This window comes from Lepisma saccharinum, chromosome 1 (genome assembly GCF_977018435.1).
Source record: "Lepisma saccharinum chromosome 1, izLepSacc3.1, whole genome shotgun sequence".
NCBI classification, from domain to species: domain Eukaryota; kingdom Metazoa; phylum Arthropoda; class Insecta; order Zygentoma; family Lepismatidae; genus Lepisma; species Lepisma saccharinum.
In genome coordinates this window covers 3,291,262-3,310,714 of record NC_139229.1, presented here as the reverse complement: position 1 = coordinate 3,310,714, position 19,453 = coordinate 3,291,262, and the positions used below count along the sequence as shown (strand labels likewise).

The 19,453-nt window shown below is 36.6% G+C and overlaps 1 protein-coding gene across 2 annotated transcripts in view; it reads left to right on the top strand.

Annotated features, from left to right (window-relative positions):
- LOC145992166 (thyrotropin-releasing hormone-degrading ectoenzyme-like) overlaps window positions 1-19,453 on the top strand; it is a 56,982-nt gene that overhangs the window by 12,853 nt on the left and 24,676 nt on the right. For both annotated transcript variants that reach the window (XM_083128457.1, XM_083128466.1), the window contains 7 exons: window positions 3,725-3,880; window positions 6,308-6,604; window positions 10,341-10,524; window positions 14,319-14,475; window positions 15,604-15,685; window positions 17,358-17,541; window positions 18,762-18,954. In XM_083128457.1, the coding sequence (XP_082984583.1) occupies window positions 3,725-3,880; window positions 6,308-6,604; window positions 10,341-10,524; window positions 14,319-14,475; window positions 15,604-15,685; window positions 17,358-17,541; window positions 18,762-18,954 (1,253 nt within the window). The remainder of the gene's footprint in view (window positions 1-3,724; window positions 3,881-6,307; window positions 6,605-10,340; window positions 10,525-14,318; window positions 14,476-15,603; window positions 15,686-17,357; window positions 17,542-18,761; window positions 18,955-19,453) is intronic.

The window sequence follows — 19,453 nt, the reverse complement described above, 5'->3', positions numbered from 1 at the left end:
TTAATCTTCAGGACTTCTACCCCCCCCCCAAATTTTTGCCTTTATATGGTTGATGGCTGTTGATAAGGGATGAGCGCCCTGAAAATAAAATTCTGGCTATGGACCTGTTCGGATCCAACTTTAAACTGTAGCTCCAGTCCCGATTAGTGAACTTGAAACTCAAACTCAAGAAAGGAAATATTTATAATTTGAGCGTAAAGTGCTAAAAGTATTATTTAAAAAAAAAAAACTGTTAAAATTTTATCTATTGTTTGGGAGAAATAAACAGACACATCCACGCACAGAAGCATGTCTCAGGGCATTAGTTCTCCCTGACTTCTATTTTTAAGATTAGACACTCATAAACTCACCCCATACTAATACCTTTTTTTCCCCATTAATTTTATGAAGTATGTACTTGAAATGAAAATTCTAGGTAAGTGGATGCTTGGTTGAGGTTGGGGTTAGGTGAGAGGATGCTTCTATAGTTCAATAACGTGGTCAAAAAGTGGTCTCATGTCCGTACATGTTTGTGATTCATCACAATGATTTTGGCTTATAACTTCTGAATGAGGCATTTGCATACAGGGCTTCCTCATCTCAAGTTGATGCTTTTGTCCCCTTTCATCATCCCTGAAAGTTGGTTACATGGCCACGGAAACACTATGTATACAATAATCCATGTCAATAAGTAACACATCACATAATTGACCAATAACACTGGTCAACAAATTTTAATTTTTTTTTTGCGACATGGATGAAAATTAACTTTTCTTTATCAATCCATGATGCTGAACACGAAACTGACAATGAAAATGCCACTCGACTTCCGGTTTAAGAATTATACGAGGTATTGTCGAAAAGTCGGGTTTCCCAATGTTCTAACGTAGTGGAATGACGTATGCTTGGTGTGCATGTGACTTTTACGCTTGAACTGTATTATGCGAACTGCCTTTCCAAGTAAATTCATGAATCATAGTTTTTACATTAATCACAAAATAAATATTTTCTACTATACTACTGTATGGTGTGTTCTTTACTACTTACGTGGGATTAAATCCGCTTCCTCTTTGCTTCCCTCTTCTAGTGAAGTCCTGGATCATCCCTGGTTACTGTCCAGCAATAGTCGGCAAGCATTCCTCTACTCCATTTCCCTTGGTATCTTTTCTCCATTACAGATATTTGTTGGTGGAAATGCTCACTGTGTTCATCACTTACCTCCCCACAACTTTTCGGGAAGAAATTGAGATGAGAGTAGAAAATGCAATTTAAGGAACATATTGCAACCTATTTTTTGATACGATGAAACCAAAATATTTACAAGTTTTTCAGTCTTCAGCACGTTTGTTTCCCAAAAAATTGTTGGAGACTTCTCCGAAAGAACTCCATGTACGTTTCTCAACATCACTTAGCAGGTGTTAGAAGATCTCGTCCTGGTGAAGTTGACGAATTTGAGGGCCCACAAAAATTCCTTCCTTGATCTTCTGTTCACTGATTTTTGGAAATTTGTTAAGTAAATATTTGAATACCAAAGAGTATTGATCCAACTTTTTGACAAAGTTTTTGATCAGTCCAAGCTTTATATCAAGTGCAGGAAGTATAATATTTTCAGATTCAACGAGAGTTTCATTATGTACATTCATATTTCCAGTTTCCATACTTTGACGTAATGGCCAATCCTTTTTAATAAAATGAGAAGCTCTGTCTCTGCTATTCCATTCGCAGAGGAAACAGCAATATTTGGTATAGCCTTGTTGGAGTTCAGTTAAAATAGCAATGACTTTCAAATCTGCACATATTTTCCATAGGTATGTACCTAGTTGTTCTATTTAATTGATTGAAGGAGGAATTTTAGGCTATTATACGATTCCTTCCTTTACACAGAATAACCAATAAGGATTGACGTCAATTGATTGTTGTTATGAAGCAGTACAGCTTTTAGACTTTATACCGATGCATCTATGAACAACTGCCACTCTTCGCAGATGTGCTAATGCCCATAGCCCCCAACAAACCATTAACATCACTGCAGTATATCAGATCTCCTTCGGTAGAAAAGTATTCTTCCAACATTTTTTGACCGTCACGATAAAATGACACCTTCACATTATTAGCCAGAAAATTCCATTGTTGAACTCTGGAGGCTATAGCTCTCCCTTGGCTAACCTTGTGCTGTTCTGTAAGTTTAACATCACCTCCAAAGTCCGGATCTGTAGATGTGGAAGGTTGTGGATCGTATGGTTCGTCTTGTGAGTCTACGGAATAAGATTCAGGGGATGTTGGACCAGGTAGTTCATTACTATGCGCCACAGGACGAGAAGCAGAACGAATATTTGGAAATACAATTGTGTTCTTTTTAGTATTGGACATACGTTGTATTGATGGGACCATACAAAAAAATAAACAATCGTCTGTATGATTAGTGGGCTCCAGCCGAATCATGGGAATAGCAAATGACACCAATGATCTTCTGTGATTCATACAGTCCAGCAGATTCGTGTAGCAGGTCTTACAACGGAAATGTTGAGCCCAAGTCTTATCTTCATCTCCGAATTTGCAGTATTTACCGAAATATAGATTGTAGGCTGTTCTTACAGCAGGGGTAATATTTCTCCGCTGTCCAGAAAACACAATTTGACCACAAACATAACAGACATTGTTAGCATTGATAATGCATTTACGTGATATTTTTTAACATCACTCAGCAATTTAATTAAATGTCAACCTTACCAGAAACGGACCACGTAATACGCAAACACGATCTTTGATAAATGCACACACTCAACCTAGTTTTATAAAGCCACAATCACGTCTGCACAAATTAACACCTCACAAAACAATGAATAAAGAGGTTTTGTGGCTGATCTTGAACAGTTCCCCCTTTCCTTACAACAAATAAAAAAAATAAGATAAGAAAAGAAAAACTCAACTTTTACTTCTTACAGCTATGGAATACCATATATATAGGGAACTTCTCCAAATCATTAATGCCCTGTAACTCAATTATAATTAGTCAATTGCGATTTTTAACTACAGTTTCGTTTTTAGGAGACCAATATTGACTAGAAATTGTATGTATCACTCATGTCGCATTTTGGCTGTTGACCAGTGTAATCTAAGAATGATAGAAGTTGTATGATATCCTCAAAATGGAGCAAGCCCTCTTTTAACCTATAAGCACTTGTACACAGACCAGTAGTGTTGAACCCTTACTGCAGTGTTCTTTGATGGCCACCACAAAATAGAATATAATACATTGTTTGTAGTGCACAGTCACCAGTAATAAAAATAAGCCACCTAGATCCTGAAATACTCGCTTCCCTGCAAGGCGCTGTGTTTGTTGCCAAACTCTACAGCAGTGGTAGAAGTGGAAATTGCCATTAAAATCCACTTATCACCTTAGAGTTATTCAACACACACAATGCATTGCAGGAAAGTGAGCATTTTAGGATCTAGATGTCCCATTTTATTGCTGGTGACTGTACATACAACCGAATTAGAAAAAAACAAAAACAAATGAGCTACACATTTCCTCCTTTCAAGAATTTAGAAGTATCAACACAATAGTATACTTTTGTGAGTATATTTGTGAAATAAAGTTTTCTCTTTCAAATTGTTGGTGTTCAATATAAACTGGCAGAATAGTCCTTAGATCAGAAGAGTTTACATGTAATAATAATAACAATAATAATATTTTTGCTAATATGTAAATAAATATATAAAGTATGTTTGATTTCCATTTTAGGTGGCTATCAATTAGTCAGTTCTTCCCAATTCATGCAAGAAAAGCATTTCCCTGCTTTGATGAACCAAATATGAAAGCAAGGTTTGAAATCAGCCTTGCAAGGAAACAGAATATGACTACACTTTCAAATATGCCAAGAAAAAGCACAGAACCTATGTAAGTGCATCTTTCTTTTTTCCTCCTTAAACACATGTTGTATAATTCTATCATATTAGGCAAATCAAAAAGTAAGTTACACCCCCCTGTATAAAACAAACAAGACACATTAGAAATAAAATAATTATTGGAGAAAAATGCATGAACATTTAAGTTTTTCGACATAGTCACCAAGGTATTCCAAGCACTTTTTGAATCCTGTGACCAGTTTTTTGATTTCTTGTGTGTAAAAATTCCATCCAATTTCAATTGAGTTGACTTTTGTGCTCATAGGTTAACAATCGTGGAACCCAGTGAGAGCACAGCTTACTATACACCCAACTGGTCATGAATCAGAGACACACTATTGTATGATATGTTCAGTTCACTTGCAATCTCATTTAATTTTCACATCGTGGTTGGCAAGGATGATTGCATTCACATGTTCCGTTTTGTCGATAGTGTTCCAGTTGCAGGCTGCCTGACACACTGTTCGTCGTTCACGTTCGTTTTTTCGAATATCTGGCAATTTACTGATCATGGGATATGACATTGTATTCCCACTATACACCTCGACAATTTGGCGATGGATTTTACTCTCATTATGCCTTTGTGTCCTCAAAAATCGGATGACTGAGTGCAACTTAATGTTGGATGCCACCTCAGTAAGACACGCCATACTGACACGGTGACTACTCTCATATTAAAGCAGTTGCAGCATGGCTGCTTTGGGTATGGGGAGAATACATACTGGACAGTGCCACAAAGCTTGATCATTTTCTGTCTTTTAGTTCAGGAACATGGCTCGGGTGTAAGTTACTTTTTGATTCGTCCGCGTATGATAGATAGCTGGCAAGTTTTTTTTCATTGCTGTTTAGAACCACAGATAAAAAAAAAAACATTTATCTAAGTTAGAACATTTATTGTGCAAGGTATATTCAATGGAAAACTTAATTTTTTGTTCACAGAGTATTGATTGCAAACATTGAAATAATTACATTATGACTGTTCAACATAGTCCCCTCCTAGTTTAATGCACTTATGCCAGTTCTTGACATGCATGTAGAAACTGTGAGGAAAGAATTCTCATGCACTGTCAACAAAACCTCATTGTTGTCCCAGAAGTGAATTTTACTCAGCATATCCTTCAGTGGACCGAAGATGTGGAAATCTGACGGTGTTTCCCTCTGTTGACAACCTGCACAATTTATGGTGAATAGCTGGCTTCAGATTTTCCCTCAGAAGGTCCGAGCAGGTGGCAATGGTCACAGTGCTTCCTCTAGGCATGTGATGCTCTAAGATCAACTCCTTGTGATCCGAGAAGAAAGTCAACGACTTTGCCTGCAGAATGCTGAACCCGCAACTTCTTCAGTTTGGGGATGAGGTGTGGGTACACTCCATGATTTGTCTGATTCATTCTGGCTTGTAGAAGTGTACCCAGCTATCATCCACAGTGAAAATACACTGCATAAATGCTTCGCCATCAGCCTCAGAAGCAAAAGAGACGTGTCATTGACACGTCTCTTTTATTTCAGGTGGCAATCGCTTTGGTACCCACCAAACTTTTCAGAACTTAAGCTCGTCCTGAATGATGATCCAACACTAATGTCCAATATTGATACCACCTCCTTGACTGAGCCGACCCCGGTTGTGGAGTGGTTAGCACAGCACGCTACGACACCAAGGGTCCCGGGTTTGAATATTCTTTGTGAGTGTCCCTTCATCAATTTCATCATATAATCACTCATTCTCATCTTCACGTTTAGTCAAAAGTGGCCGAAAGCCAAGTAAACCAAATCAATCCATCAATTTCTTTGACTGTAGCATGTCTGTTTTCATGTTGGATTAAACAGGAAAGAATGAGAAGAAATGCAAGAGGGAATGTGAAATAGAAAGCAAGGGAAGGAAAGAATGGATAAAAGGATGATAAAGATAAATTAGAAGAATGAAACAAACTTGGTAGCCATGACCACAGAACCAGAGGCTACCTTATAATATTTTGTCCACACAGTCCACCTAAACAAAATTCTCTGGTGTTCCAGTGGCTTTAGCTAAGATTTATATGTTCAAGTTATGAATTCAACAGATGCTTACTTTCAAGAAATCTTCAAATATAATCTTTATTTTAATTTATAAGATCCTTTAAGAGCAAAACAATTATTTTTGTACTTTTTAAAAAACAAATATGAGAATCTTGAAAATCACAGTTTAAAAAACATAATCAGATTCCTTTCTCAAGAATATTGCATTGATTTATGAGAAAAATGTATTACATTCTAAATGTTTTCCATTTTGTATTTTATGCGTGCATTATTGAGAAATAGCCCATTGACCTTGCTAAAATATTGAGAGTAGTTCGTTATTGAAGAAAGTAAGTTCGAAATATGTAAGTTTTAATAATTCATTCTTTGACAACTTTGCTAATTGTAATACATATGTTGTTTTCAGTGAAGAAATGCCTGGATGGTTTTGGGACCACTTTCACATCTCGGAACTAATGCCCACGTACTTAGTTGCATTCATGATATCAAATTTATCCATGTGGAACATGGGACCAGGATTAAATATGTGGATACGAAGTGACCTTCATGAACAAATGCAGTATGCAATGCATGTTGCACCAATTATTATGCAGTTCTTCCAGGATTACTTACAGCTCCCGTTCCCCTTGCCAAAACTAGATGTAGTTGGCCTTCCAGAGAGTCATTACAGTGCCATGGAAAACTGGGGATTGATAACTGCCAGGTACTTTAATATTATATGTAATATTTGTTTCTTCAATTTAACAGCCTGGAAGAAGACTGGAAAAGGGGAAAGCATTGCTTGCATGTTCAGCGTGTCCGGCACCAACAACACTACCAATAAGAAAGTTCTATAACTAAGCACCAGACAGGTTTATTGACATGCAGTTTTTTTAAAAAGACAGAGAACTCAACAAGTTTTATTATAGTGGCAGTGGCAACAATGCAAGTCCATTGAACGCGATAACGCACCTGTTCATTTCGTAGCCTGTCGCGTATTCGCTCGGTCGGAATTTTCTTGTGCGTTCGTTTCATGTGGAAATGGTGTTTACAGTGCAGCAAAAAGTCGAATGCTGCTATTGGTTAGCAGAATTTAAGTTTCCCAAAACTGTCTAGAGGAAGTTTCGGCACAAGTACCAGCAGGAACCACCAGAAAGATATTCAATAACAACCTGGCATAGAACTCTACTTGAAACTAGGTCACTGTTGGAAGAAAATATTGTGTGGCCTGGCAAGAAGGTGTCCCTGATTGATGTCGATAGAATTCACGAAACATTCCAGCGAAGCCCCACCAAGTCCATTCGCCGTGCAAGTAGGGAACTCGATATGTCTAGATCAACTATTCATGATGTTGTCCACAATAAGACTGCATCTTCATGCCTATAAGATACAGTTGGTTCAGAAGTTAAAGCCTAATGACTTACCTACCACATACACTTTCGCTGCCAGTATCCTAACCAAGATTGATAGTGACAATGAATTTCTTTGCCGTATGGTGTTCTCCGATGAGTGTACATTTCACGTATCTAGTGCAGTGAACCGACATAACTGTCGCATATGGTGGTCTGAGAATCCACACGTTGTGAGAGAAGTTGAACAAGACAGTCAGAAAGAAAATCAATGTCTGGTGAGGTCTCACAGTGAAAGAGGTCATCGGTCCATTCTTTTTTACCAGGTGTGCCGGTTAATAATTCTTAATTGATCCCAAAGAAAACAAGTGTATGTGGGGAGAAAAGTAACAAATGCTTTATTCAAAATATGCACCATCGCTAGCTATATATTTTGCCCATCTGTCCATCAAATTGTGGATGCCCTACCAGAAAAATTGTTCACATTTTGAGGTGATCCAGTCAGCAAGCCATTGTTTGACATCTTTGTAATTGTTGAAGTGTTGCTGAGAAATTGAGTGAGACATCGATGAAAACAAGTGGTAATCCAAAGGGGCTAAGTCTGGTGCGTATGGTGGGTGGGGCAAGAATTTCCAGCTAAGTGCAGAAATGGTGTCTCTGACGCCTTTCGCTGTGTGTGATGAGGCGTTGTCATGCTGCAAATCACTTTTCCGTGTCTTGTCGCCCAATCTGGATCTTTCCCATGGCATGAAGACGATCAGATATGGATTGGCGACCAACATTTAACTTCTCTGCCAGTTATTGTTGTGTTTGCGTATCGTCTTCGTCCAACAGTGCTTGCAATTCGGTGTCTTGGAATTTTTTCGGCTGGCCTGGGCGATGTTTGTCTTTCAAGTCGAAATCACCACTTTTGAATCGTTGAAATCAACGTACACACGCATCTTGCATTAGGACATTGTCACCATATGTTTCCACAAGGATACGATGGCTTTCACTTTCGTTTTTCTTTTGATTGAACACATGCTCCTTATTTGGTTTGAAGGTCGACATGTTTACCACACAAACCCAATATCACGATCACTTGCACTCGGTTGCACATCCATGGCGTTTTGACAGGTACTGTCCTGGCAACACACTGACGTAGCAGTTGAGACTCTGCACCAACCCTTGCTTCCAGCACCATCCAGTGACAAAAGTAAGAATTATTAACCGGCACACCTGGTATTGAACAAACAATAAATGGAGATGTTTATTTGGACATGCTTGATAATTTTGATTTACCTCAGATACCGGAAGGATACATGTTCCAACAAGATAGCCCCCCCCCCCCCACATTATGCCACTCACGTGAGGAATTGCTTAGATGAAGTCCTCGAAGGTCGTTGGGTTGGAATTGGTGGTCCCATCGCATGGCCTCCTAGATCCTCTGATTCTAGATCCTTACCCCTTTGGACTTCTTCCTTTGGGGCTACATAAAGAACAATGTGTACAGAACCCCAGTACTGGATTTGGATGATTTGCGTTTGAGGATTGTCAGTGCTTGTGACACAGTCTCCCTGCAGATGCTGGAAAACACCTGGCAGGAGATAGAATTTCGTTTGGACGTCTGTCGCACAACACGTGGTGCACACGTGGAGATCTACTGATTACCATAAAAACTTGTTGAGTTTCTCTGTCTTTTAAAAAAAAAACGCATGCCAATAAACCTGTTTGTTGCTTAGTTATACAACTTTCTTTTTGGTAGTGTTCATGTTGGACACCCTGTATTTGTATCTTTTGTTATTTTGCATCACTTTCCTTTCACTTTTGGCTAATCACATGACAAGAATGAATGATGACTAAATGACCGATAAATAGAATAGAATAGAAAAGTATTATTATTTACTACAGAGCGAGGTTCTCGGCCTCCAAGTTGAAGGTCTGCCTCACATGGCTTTACCCTTTGAACTCCAACTTGGCCTCTGGCCTCACAGTGCCTCAGCCCCCAAACTCCATCTAGGCCTCAACCTCCAACTTGGCCTCAACCTCCGAACTGCATCTCAGCCTCCAGCCTCACATGGCCTCAGCCTCCAAGCTCAAGGTCTGCCTCCAGCCTCAGCCTCGCAATGCTCGTGGAGGCTGAGGTTGAGGCTGGACATCTTTGGTTGTGAGACCAAAAGTCAGGCACTTAATGTGCTATGACCTGAACTAGTGTTGCCTTTGATTTCTTTTTATATATAATCTGGTGGTTTGTTATATAGATTGGTGCCTGTAAATATTTGGTCTTTTTTCTTGGGTTTTCATTTTAAGTCCACTTTATGCACAGAAAGGCTAATCAGAACTGGACCTACAGTTTAAAGTGTGATCCGAACTACTATGCATGACCCCTTACAGGCGACAACACTACCATTGCACCATCGGGGAGGCTGTTTGTTCTTTTCTAATGGGGTGGTATTGAGAGTTGGTATTACAATCTTGAAGTTATTATACTATGTTGTAGTGATGATAAAAGTTTGGAGAAGCTAGGATGTCCATTCATTTTCTTTCCTGACACAATTCAGACTACTTTCTTGAAAATAAAAATTTCTGAACTGCATCCTCAATTTATTGTTCTTATTTTCCTCTATTTATTCTGTTTCAATATTGTTATGCCACATGTGGTTTTGCATAATTTTTCTATTAACTAATGAAGTTGTGTGTTCCAATTGAGATTATCTTGCACACAAATGCCCATGAATTTTGTGGAATTCATGTATGTGATGTTCTCATCTTTTATTACCGATTCCTTAATGTTCTTACTTACATGATGGTGAAATTTTTCTGCAATTGCTTTGTTGTTATGTATCATGAAATTATTTCTGGTCAACCATTTACGATGTGTTATTTGTATTTGACCTAAGAATTTCTGAACATTTTGCCAGTCAGTGTAAAGCTTCTCGTCCACATATAAGGAAGATATAGCCAGTAAAAAAAAAAACATTGGTAAAATAATAGTACTGGCCTTAGGATAGAGCCTTATGCAACTCCACATGTCACTTCACATAGTATAGATATATAGGAAGATGCATTAAGTTTATATATAACTGTGTGTGCATGTGCAAAAAGCGTCTGACCTTGATGTTTTTTCTCCAGCGAAAAACTGCTTATCCATGATAGTGCACACTCAACAAAAAACACAAAGAAGGATATCGTGTCCTTGCTTGCACATGAAATTGCACACCAATGGTTTGGAAACCTTGTTACTCCAAAATGGTGGGGAGATTTATGGCTTAGTGAAGGAATTTCAAGGTACATGGATCATTTAGCAGCACAATCAGTACGTACAGTGAAATTACCTACACTTTGAAATTAATGTTTAATTCTGAATTTTTATTTATAAATTTTACTTATGATCTGTTGGTGACAACAGGGTTATCTTTTATTTATAAAGCATGTGTTGGCAAGTATCACAAGATTTAAGAAGGACTATCAATATGAAACTGACTATATTGTTTTATCAGAGCATTTTGTTTATGTTGTTGTTGTTGTTATGTTGTTGCTTATACCAGCCAATAATATTCAAAGTCGTAAGAGTTGATTATTACGCTCAATAATCAAGGGATGCACTTAAATATATCTTGAACACCTGATGGCTCAGGATGCAGACATATTTAGAAGGACCACTGATACATTTCATAAAAGGGTTATTCCATGTCAAATGAACCAATTTTAAAATTATTGGTTGCATGACCATTTTAGAAAAATTGAATTTTTAGTACATACGTTTGTACATGTTTCTAGATATCAAAACCAACGTTCAAAATAAATATTGTCTTTAGTTTGCCTGGGGCAGCCATTTTTCCAACATGGCGCATGGCTTTTTTTGCTCATGTAGCACTTTTTAGAAACCTTATATCTCAAAAACCATTAGAGCTAGAGACCTGAAACAAAATTCATTTTGTAGCTAATGAAGTATACTTTCTATGATATTCAAGTAGGTTTTACTCAAAATTGCATCGTAAGCATAAAAATTATGGTGGAAATGGGGGTAACAATAGTTTAAAAATTGTATTTTTAAACCCGATTTTTGTCAATGAAGGTGTTTAGTCTAAGGCTTGATTCTTTTTTCATGTGTATACCTGCCTGCAGCGTGTCTGTAAATAAAATATCAATGCTTAGAAATGCAACCCTTTTTTACAGCATGGGCTCAAACATGGCTGTTCATTGAATTTTGACAGTTTTCAGGGTTAAACATCTCAGATTCTCCTTTTGAAAAATTCTGAAATTTGGCACAAAGGAAGCCCTGTATGAACCTAACTCACAGTAAAAATTCAACTTTTATATTAAACTCATTTTGGTCAATATGAGGTAAATTCTGACGTTGCAAAGTAAGGTTAAACTACATCCCATGAAAAAAAATCAAGCCTTAGACTAAACACCTTCATTGACAAAAATCAGGTTTAAAAATCCAATTTTTAAACTATTGTTACCCCCATTTCCACCATAATTTTCGTTCTTATGATGCAATTTTTGAGTAAAACATACTTGAATATCATAGAAAGTATACTTCATTAGCTACAAAATGAATTTTGTTTCTCTAGCTCTAATGGTTTTTGAGATATAAGGTTTCTAAAAAGTGCTACATGAGCAAAAAAAGACATGCGCCATGTTGGAAAAATGGCTGCCCCAGGCAAACTAAAGACAATATTTATTTTGAACGTTGGTTTTGATATCTAGAAACATGTACAAACGTATGTACTAAAAATTATTTTTTTCTAAAATAGCCATGCTACCACCATTGGATCGTTTGGCATGGAATGACCCAAAACGAAAGGTTAAAAATAATTATCTAATGGAATATTTCCATTGCAGAAGCAGTAGAAGAGAGAGTGTGTGTGTGTGTGTGTGTGAGATGTGTTTTTCCTAATTTTCCCGACTTTTCTGAAGAAAAATTATATTAAAAAAAAGAAATAGAAAATGTAATCAATCACCTTTATGGTTGGTTGGTTGATTGATTTTGTGTTTAAAGTCAACTTCCTGCACAGTATGGCTAATCAGAACAGGACCTACAGTTTAATGTAGGATCCGAACCACTATGTGCCTACATCTGGTATAGAACCCGGAACCCCTAGATTGCAAGGCTACGATGTTACCACTACGCCATCAGGGAGGGCCTCCATTCGCATTTATGGGTTCATATCTTCATGCCCAAACTATTGACATTATTTATAAAAGTTGTGTAGGCAGAACAACATTTTGGAAATAAATTGAGAAGATAAACCCCAACGTCCCTTGTGCTATCCATCTATGTAGCCTACAATAAATGTTACAAACTTCTTATTACTAGCAGACTAGCACATCTTTGTGGATGGGATTAACTTTTCTCACTTTATTGTCACCAGGGTAGGACATGCAATAACATATTGACTGTCTTCGTTGTCTGTTGGCAAATATGGAATTCTATCAGAATCACTGAGACTGTTAGTAGCAGACCTTTCTTTTTCTTCTGGCTCAGAAGAGGAGGATACATGAAGTTCACGTCTCACAATTAGCAGCAGATGAGGAAGTATTCAAATAAGCTCACAGTCCCTATCATACTTCATTTCACTGTTAATTTTTGCCATCCGAAAAACAAGAAATGTTTGGTTTGTATAGCGTAATACAAAGAGAAATGCATTTAGAAACAACATTCCATATATCATCCCTGGGACAAATAAAGAAAACAAAACCGAAACCACAAAGGGTATTCCTTGTTCCTCCTTCAAATTGGGCACTTACTTTATTTATGTATTATTAAATAAAAATTTTCATTACTTCTATGAATGCTGTTCTTAGTAAATTAATTTCAGAGGCATTTAGCGGAGTATTTCCACATGTTACTTTCATGATTTCAGTGTAAGATTAAATATGTTTTCCTGCTATTTTTTGTTATTTATATATCTCGATATTTTTTTTTATTTGCATTCTAAAATTCACATTTTACACAAATTATTTCACTTTGACTGTTTCAATATTTTTTAGTTATCTGCTTAAAGAATTTACCTCAGTACTTAATCTTCAGTGACATTGTCTGTAGGATAGTTTAGATGTAGATATGAAACTTTGAGAGTAGTTTTATGAAACTGGGGAAGGGAATTTCCCCTAGAATTACTGCATCCACTCATTTTGACAACCCATATTCATTCATTCATTGTTTTCTAAAGCCTAACTGTTCTTGCTCTATCTCTCCGTTCATTTTAGGGCATAGGCATCTATTTAAAATTCTATTTATAAAAATTTTGAGTAACATTTGTTATGAATTGTACTTGAGAAATCAAGTGAAATGTAACATTGTTATTTATTTTCTTCAATTTCATGTTTTGTCTATTATGTGATTGAGTAAATGTAACTGCCGTAACTCTTTAATTCATCTTATCTTGGGATTAATGGAGGTTTCCATCAGGAGAAGACATAAAAGAACATCATGGTCTGAGCTTTATCCATTCTACTGTTGATGTGAAACATTGGAGAACATGTTTTGTACAGGAACAATGAATTTTATCGCAAATATTTGGAGGTGGTACAACATAAGAAATATCATCAATGTTCTAAGAGACGACAGGTTCAAGTGTTTCACAATATTTTGGATATTTCTGGGCCAAACATCTGGATTCTCTCTATGTGCATAACAAGGAAAAATGTGCTCCTGAAGAATTTCAGGAAAATTCTCTAGCCACTGAGAATAAAGGGATTTATCTGAAATATCATCTCAAAATGAAAGAAACATGACAATTTACTAAGCTACTTTCTTGAATTCTTAATTTCCAAGATTCTTACCTTCTCTAAAAGCAAAATTAAAACTTTGTATGAGACAAAGTTATATAAATGTACCAAATACACAAAAATATTTGAAATATACTTTTTCCTTATTGCATAAGTCCAATGAAAAATATGGTCAAAATTACCCCTGCTATAAATTCTAAGTGTTATCAGTTGTCAATACTAATAATCTTTTTAGTTTATTTTGTTTTAAAAAAAAGTGTTGACAAAATAAGTTTTACTGTTGAAAAAAAATGTTTAATTTTTACAGTTTATATATATAAAATGATGGATATTTTGAGTTGCATAAGTTTTTATCATTGTTTCATTCAGATAGATCCAACATGGAATATAATGGAATGGTTTGTGATGAAGGTTCTCCAACCGACAATGTATCTAGAATCACTAGAAGCATCACATCCACTTTCTATTAGAATAGATGACCCAAAAGATGTAGACAAGATATTAGATCAAATTACTTATGGAAAAGGTACATTTTTTTGCTTAATCAAATAAAGTGGCCAATTTTCTCATCCTTACTCCTTAGATTGTAGTACATAATGAACTTATTTACATTGGAAACTATTACTAACATATAACTTATGAGAAAAAAATATGTCATGTAGTATGCACAAGACTATGAGAATTAATATGCTCTTAAAAAGTATTCAGTAGAATATAAGGTGAAATGTTATTCTTATCATGCCTACAGCTTGTGAGATGTATCTGTATTTTCAGGATAATATTTTTTAGTCCTCACAGAGCATATTTGTCATATCGCGGCTAATACTATGTTGTCATATGTCCATCTGCACTAGCTTTTCAAGAGAGCTGATTCAAGTTTGAACATATGTGGATTTCAGTGACATGCCCCAGGGGATTGGTGTGGGCGATAACCCCCTTTGGCACAGATTTATTAAAAAAAAAAGTCAAATGCAAGAAAAGTTGGCAAAATGAGGGCTAACTAATAAAAAATATAAAAGTAACCCCCTTCTCCCCACTTTCAAAATCCTGAGCATGCCCCTAGTGGATTTTGAATACAGGATTTGCGCAAACATTTTATTATTGTTGATAATCTGCATTATGCCCAAATTTCTCGCCTCGGAATGTGATGCATTAACATGTATGGGATACGATAACACCATAAAATCATTTCCAACAAAAGGTGTAGATATGACAAAACAGTGTTCAGCCGCGATATTTGTAACACCTGTAGCAATTTATGTATTTATATTGCTAACAACAATTCCACCATGGCAGATACCGTACTTTGTTATTTGTGTTGCCTTTTATTGGACTTTTGGTAGTTACAATGCTACTTCTTATACCAGTGTTACAATGACAACTTTCTCCAAAGAAAACATATGAATATTGAATCCTCAATTTTTTTACAACAATAATTTTATCCAAATCTCAACAAAATATAGGGTTTATTTCCATCTCCATGTTATTGAAAATCTCAGAATTTGACATTCAGGTAGATTTTTTTTTCTTTTTTTTACTTTGAACAATTTTATTAAGCTGACATTATTTCAGTTACAAGATCGACTTAGTGTCTTGTGTGGTTGCAGCTTATGTAAACTCTTTGGAAGATGCCATTATGTGTCTTTTTCTCCAGGAGCTGTCCTTGTTAGAATGATGAGTTTCATACTTGGCAGCGAGGTGTTCAGAAGAGGATTAACATCTTATTTGAACAACAGGTATGATCAGACTTCAATTTCTCACAATTTTAGAAAGATTGTTGACACCATTGCTACTTGCAAAAAACACGAGCTATCAATAAGATAATTGAATACTAGATTTTACACCCAGCAAAGGTACAAACGGACCAACCAAATTAGTGGTGACATCACAGCAGACGAACGACTACATTTTGAGTCTAAACAAAAATCGCATAAGCGTTTTCCTCCTATTCAAAAGCAAAGAATTTTCCTTCGGAGGGGATTGCTTTAATGATTCCAACAGCTGTTATGAAACAAAATTGTGATGTGAATCGTACATCAATGTAAAGATGAGATTTCAGAGAATACGACTATATATCACGTATACCTTACACAGAATAAGGGAAAAAGTAACCGAAGTAAGATTGATTTGTTGTTTAAGCCCACTTTATACACAGTAAGCCTAATTGGGACTGGACGTACAGTTTAAAGTGGGGTCCGAACCACTTGTGCCTCCACCGGGTATCAAACCAGGGACCCCTTCATTACAAGGCGATGATGCTATTACTGCACCATCGGGGAGGCCCTAACTGGAGTAAGAAAACCATGCACTTTTATACAAAATCTAGACATTCCAGTTCCGAGCACAGCCGAAGTCAGCCCGATCTCAAATGCAGTCACTCAGCTGCTATGGATGGGAAACCGGCAGCCATACGTGACTCTATCAGAGGCTCCCATTGCCTGTGATTCTGGATCGGATGCTTTTAGGAGCATTGGCTTTATTCGATTTCCTACTCCATTTATTCTTTACATTCTCATCTGTAAGATATTTGTTATATATAGACGTATTCTCCAAAATCTTATACTTACATTGATGTACGATACACATCACAATTTGGTTTCATGACTTCTGTCACAGTTTTAGAAGTTACCCCTTGCAATGGAAAACCCCATTGTAATCACTAGGCAAAGGCCACATGTTTCGGATTGTGTAGACTCAGTTTCAAGCATGACGTCACTCGTAGTCATGGTCCATTATGAGTTCCAGATTTCATTTAAAACTGTACGTCTGTTCTTGTTAGCCTCTGTGCATCAAGCGACCACCATGCTAAACAAGTACTCATAATTTTTGGCTTTCCTGATGACACAGTGATAACATTGTCGCCTTGAATCAAGGGGTCCTGGGTTCGATATCCGGTGGAGGCACATAGAGGATCGGATCACACATTAAAGTGTAGGTCCAATCCCAATTAGTCTGTCTGTGCATAAAGTGAACTTAAAACAAATCTCAACCAATCTCATAATTTTCGGAATTTCCTAAAGAAATAATCTGAAAGCTGATCAAGAAGTAGAAAAGTAATCAGAAGTAAACGAGTTTGTTCGCAAATTATAGTAGAATGTCATAGTTTTTTAAATTGTCAACAGTGGACTCGCATGGTGGAGTGGTTAGACCACCGTGCACTGTGATGCCAGGTTTGAACCTCAGCCTGGGCATGGATGTTCTTTGTTAGTGTTCAATTCATCATATTGTCATTCATCCTCATTGTCGTGATTTGCTAAAACTGGCAGAAAATTTATGCTAAATTACAAAAATCAAATCAAATTAAATGGTCAAAAAGAGAAGTTTTCACTTGATCTCTATGATTTTTCAAATAAAAATATTTGATGTCTGCAGGAGCACAGTCTTTATTTTCTAATATATATATTTCAGGAAATTTGACAATGCAGACCAAGATGACCTCTGGAAGGCACTTTCAGAAGTAGCTCATGAAGACAAAATTCTTCCTCGTAACATGAGTATGAAAGAGATCATGGACACTTGGACATTACAGCCAGGATACCCTGTTCTGTCAGTGCATAGAGATTATGTAAAGGAAACAGCCAGTCTATATCAGGTATTGTAACCATGTTCACATATATTCAGTAAACTCATTGTAAGGGGTATCTATCATCCATCAATACATTTTCAGTATGTTAGCTGCAATAAAGTGTCTATCTACAATTTCATCTTCATACCCAAGAAACTTTTGATAACTCGGAAATAATTACATCTAAGATGGTAGGTGGGGAAAAACAAATAGAAATTAAAAAGTTGAACAAAAAATAAGGCACAGGACTATGTGAACACGTTGGTGAAGACAAAAATTTTCTTGCTTGCTCCATTTGTCACTGACCATGAAAGGAGCTGAATCAAAGAAAAGCTAATTGATGCAAGTTGTTTGTATCCCTCCCCCAAAGATGAATAACTATAACTGGAAAGGGTGTACACAAGTATCCAGAGAGGGAGAATTCGTCATTCTTTCCACAAATACCAACCTACTAATGTTTCTTCCAGAGTTTGTTTTCTTTTCTGGAAGATGCACAAATTGTTTGAAGCCCAGACATTCTCTATGCATTATGAAAAGTGTAGGATTTTGATTACTTCATGGTAACACACTTATGTATGGCATGGGTGCATTTCTGTAAAAATGTCCTTTATTATTGGAGTAATTCCATAATTTTGTCAATACTTAAGAACAATTTTGAGTTTTTAATATTTTGAATTTTTGTTCTGAGTCCACTTTATGAAAAATAGGCTAATCAAGATTGGACCTGCAGTTTAAAGTGGGATCCAAACCACTGTGCAATGTGCCTCGTACTGGGTATCGAACCTGGGATCCCTTGATTATACTTAGAACAATTTAGATACAGAGTCATTATGAAGTTAGAAAGTAATATTTTATGTTATAACATTATTACTATCAGAATAACTTTCAATTTGTAAATAATAGTAAGGACAAAATATGAAGAAAGGAAGGGGAAAAAAAGTATTTTGAACTGGTATCAGTATTGGTAGGAATCAGAAAGAATATTGTTTCAAAGTGGAATTAGCATGCCTCAAAAGATATAAAATATCAAAGAAAAGGGAAACATATTTAGATGCTCTGTTTTGGAATATCTGTGCCAGAAATTTGTGAAATTGTAAAGTGTGTCAATCACTGATATTTGGTTTTTATTAAACAAATCTAAAATATATTTATAAACTTGAATGTTTTATCTTCACCAGCAGTCTACTTGACTAAGTGTCCTGAGTAAATGGCTAAATTTCAATGACTATTTTATTTGTTTACATCAGGAAAGATTCATGATACTACCAGACCAAAACTCAAATGAAAGGTGGTGGATCCCTGTTACGTTCACTCATGCTTCAGATGTTGATTTTAATAAAACAACTCCAGAAATCTGGTTCCCCTCTCAAAAAGAGGAACTCACAATTAGAGGCCTTCCACAGACCAATTCATGGGCAATCTTCAACGTGAAACAAGCAGGTAATGAAGAAACATACGTGGGTTGGAAATTTAATAGTGGCAACATTGCTGTATATACGCCATGAAATGGAATCGGTGTTTCTCACTTATACCACATGTTAGTTTGATACCTAATCTACCTCCCAGAAAAGGGACTCTTCCTTCCAACGCTATGTGCATGCGCAGTGACGAGAGGAATAGACTATCCTTGGAGTTGGAGGACTAGACTTATGTAGTCAGACTCAGAACACCACTAATGTGCAAGTTCTGGTGACTCTTGCCACACCTCCAGTACAGACCGTCAATGCGCAGTATTACCACAGCGAAGTAGAATCTTATTAACTTCTCTGTGGTATAACTGTACATTTTGGGAACATAACCTGTGACCTGCATTGCGAAACAAGAGGGGGACACTTTCTGCTGAATCCTCCCGTCATTTTGCAGGACAATGCTCAGGCGCATGTAGTCAGTGGTGCAGGAGCGTTTTTCATTTGGGGGGGGGTACAAAATTCAGCCTCCC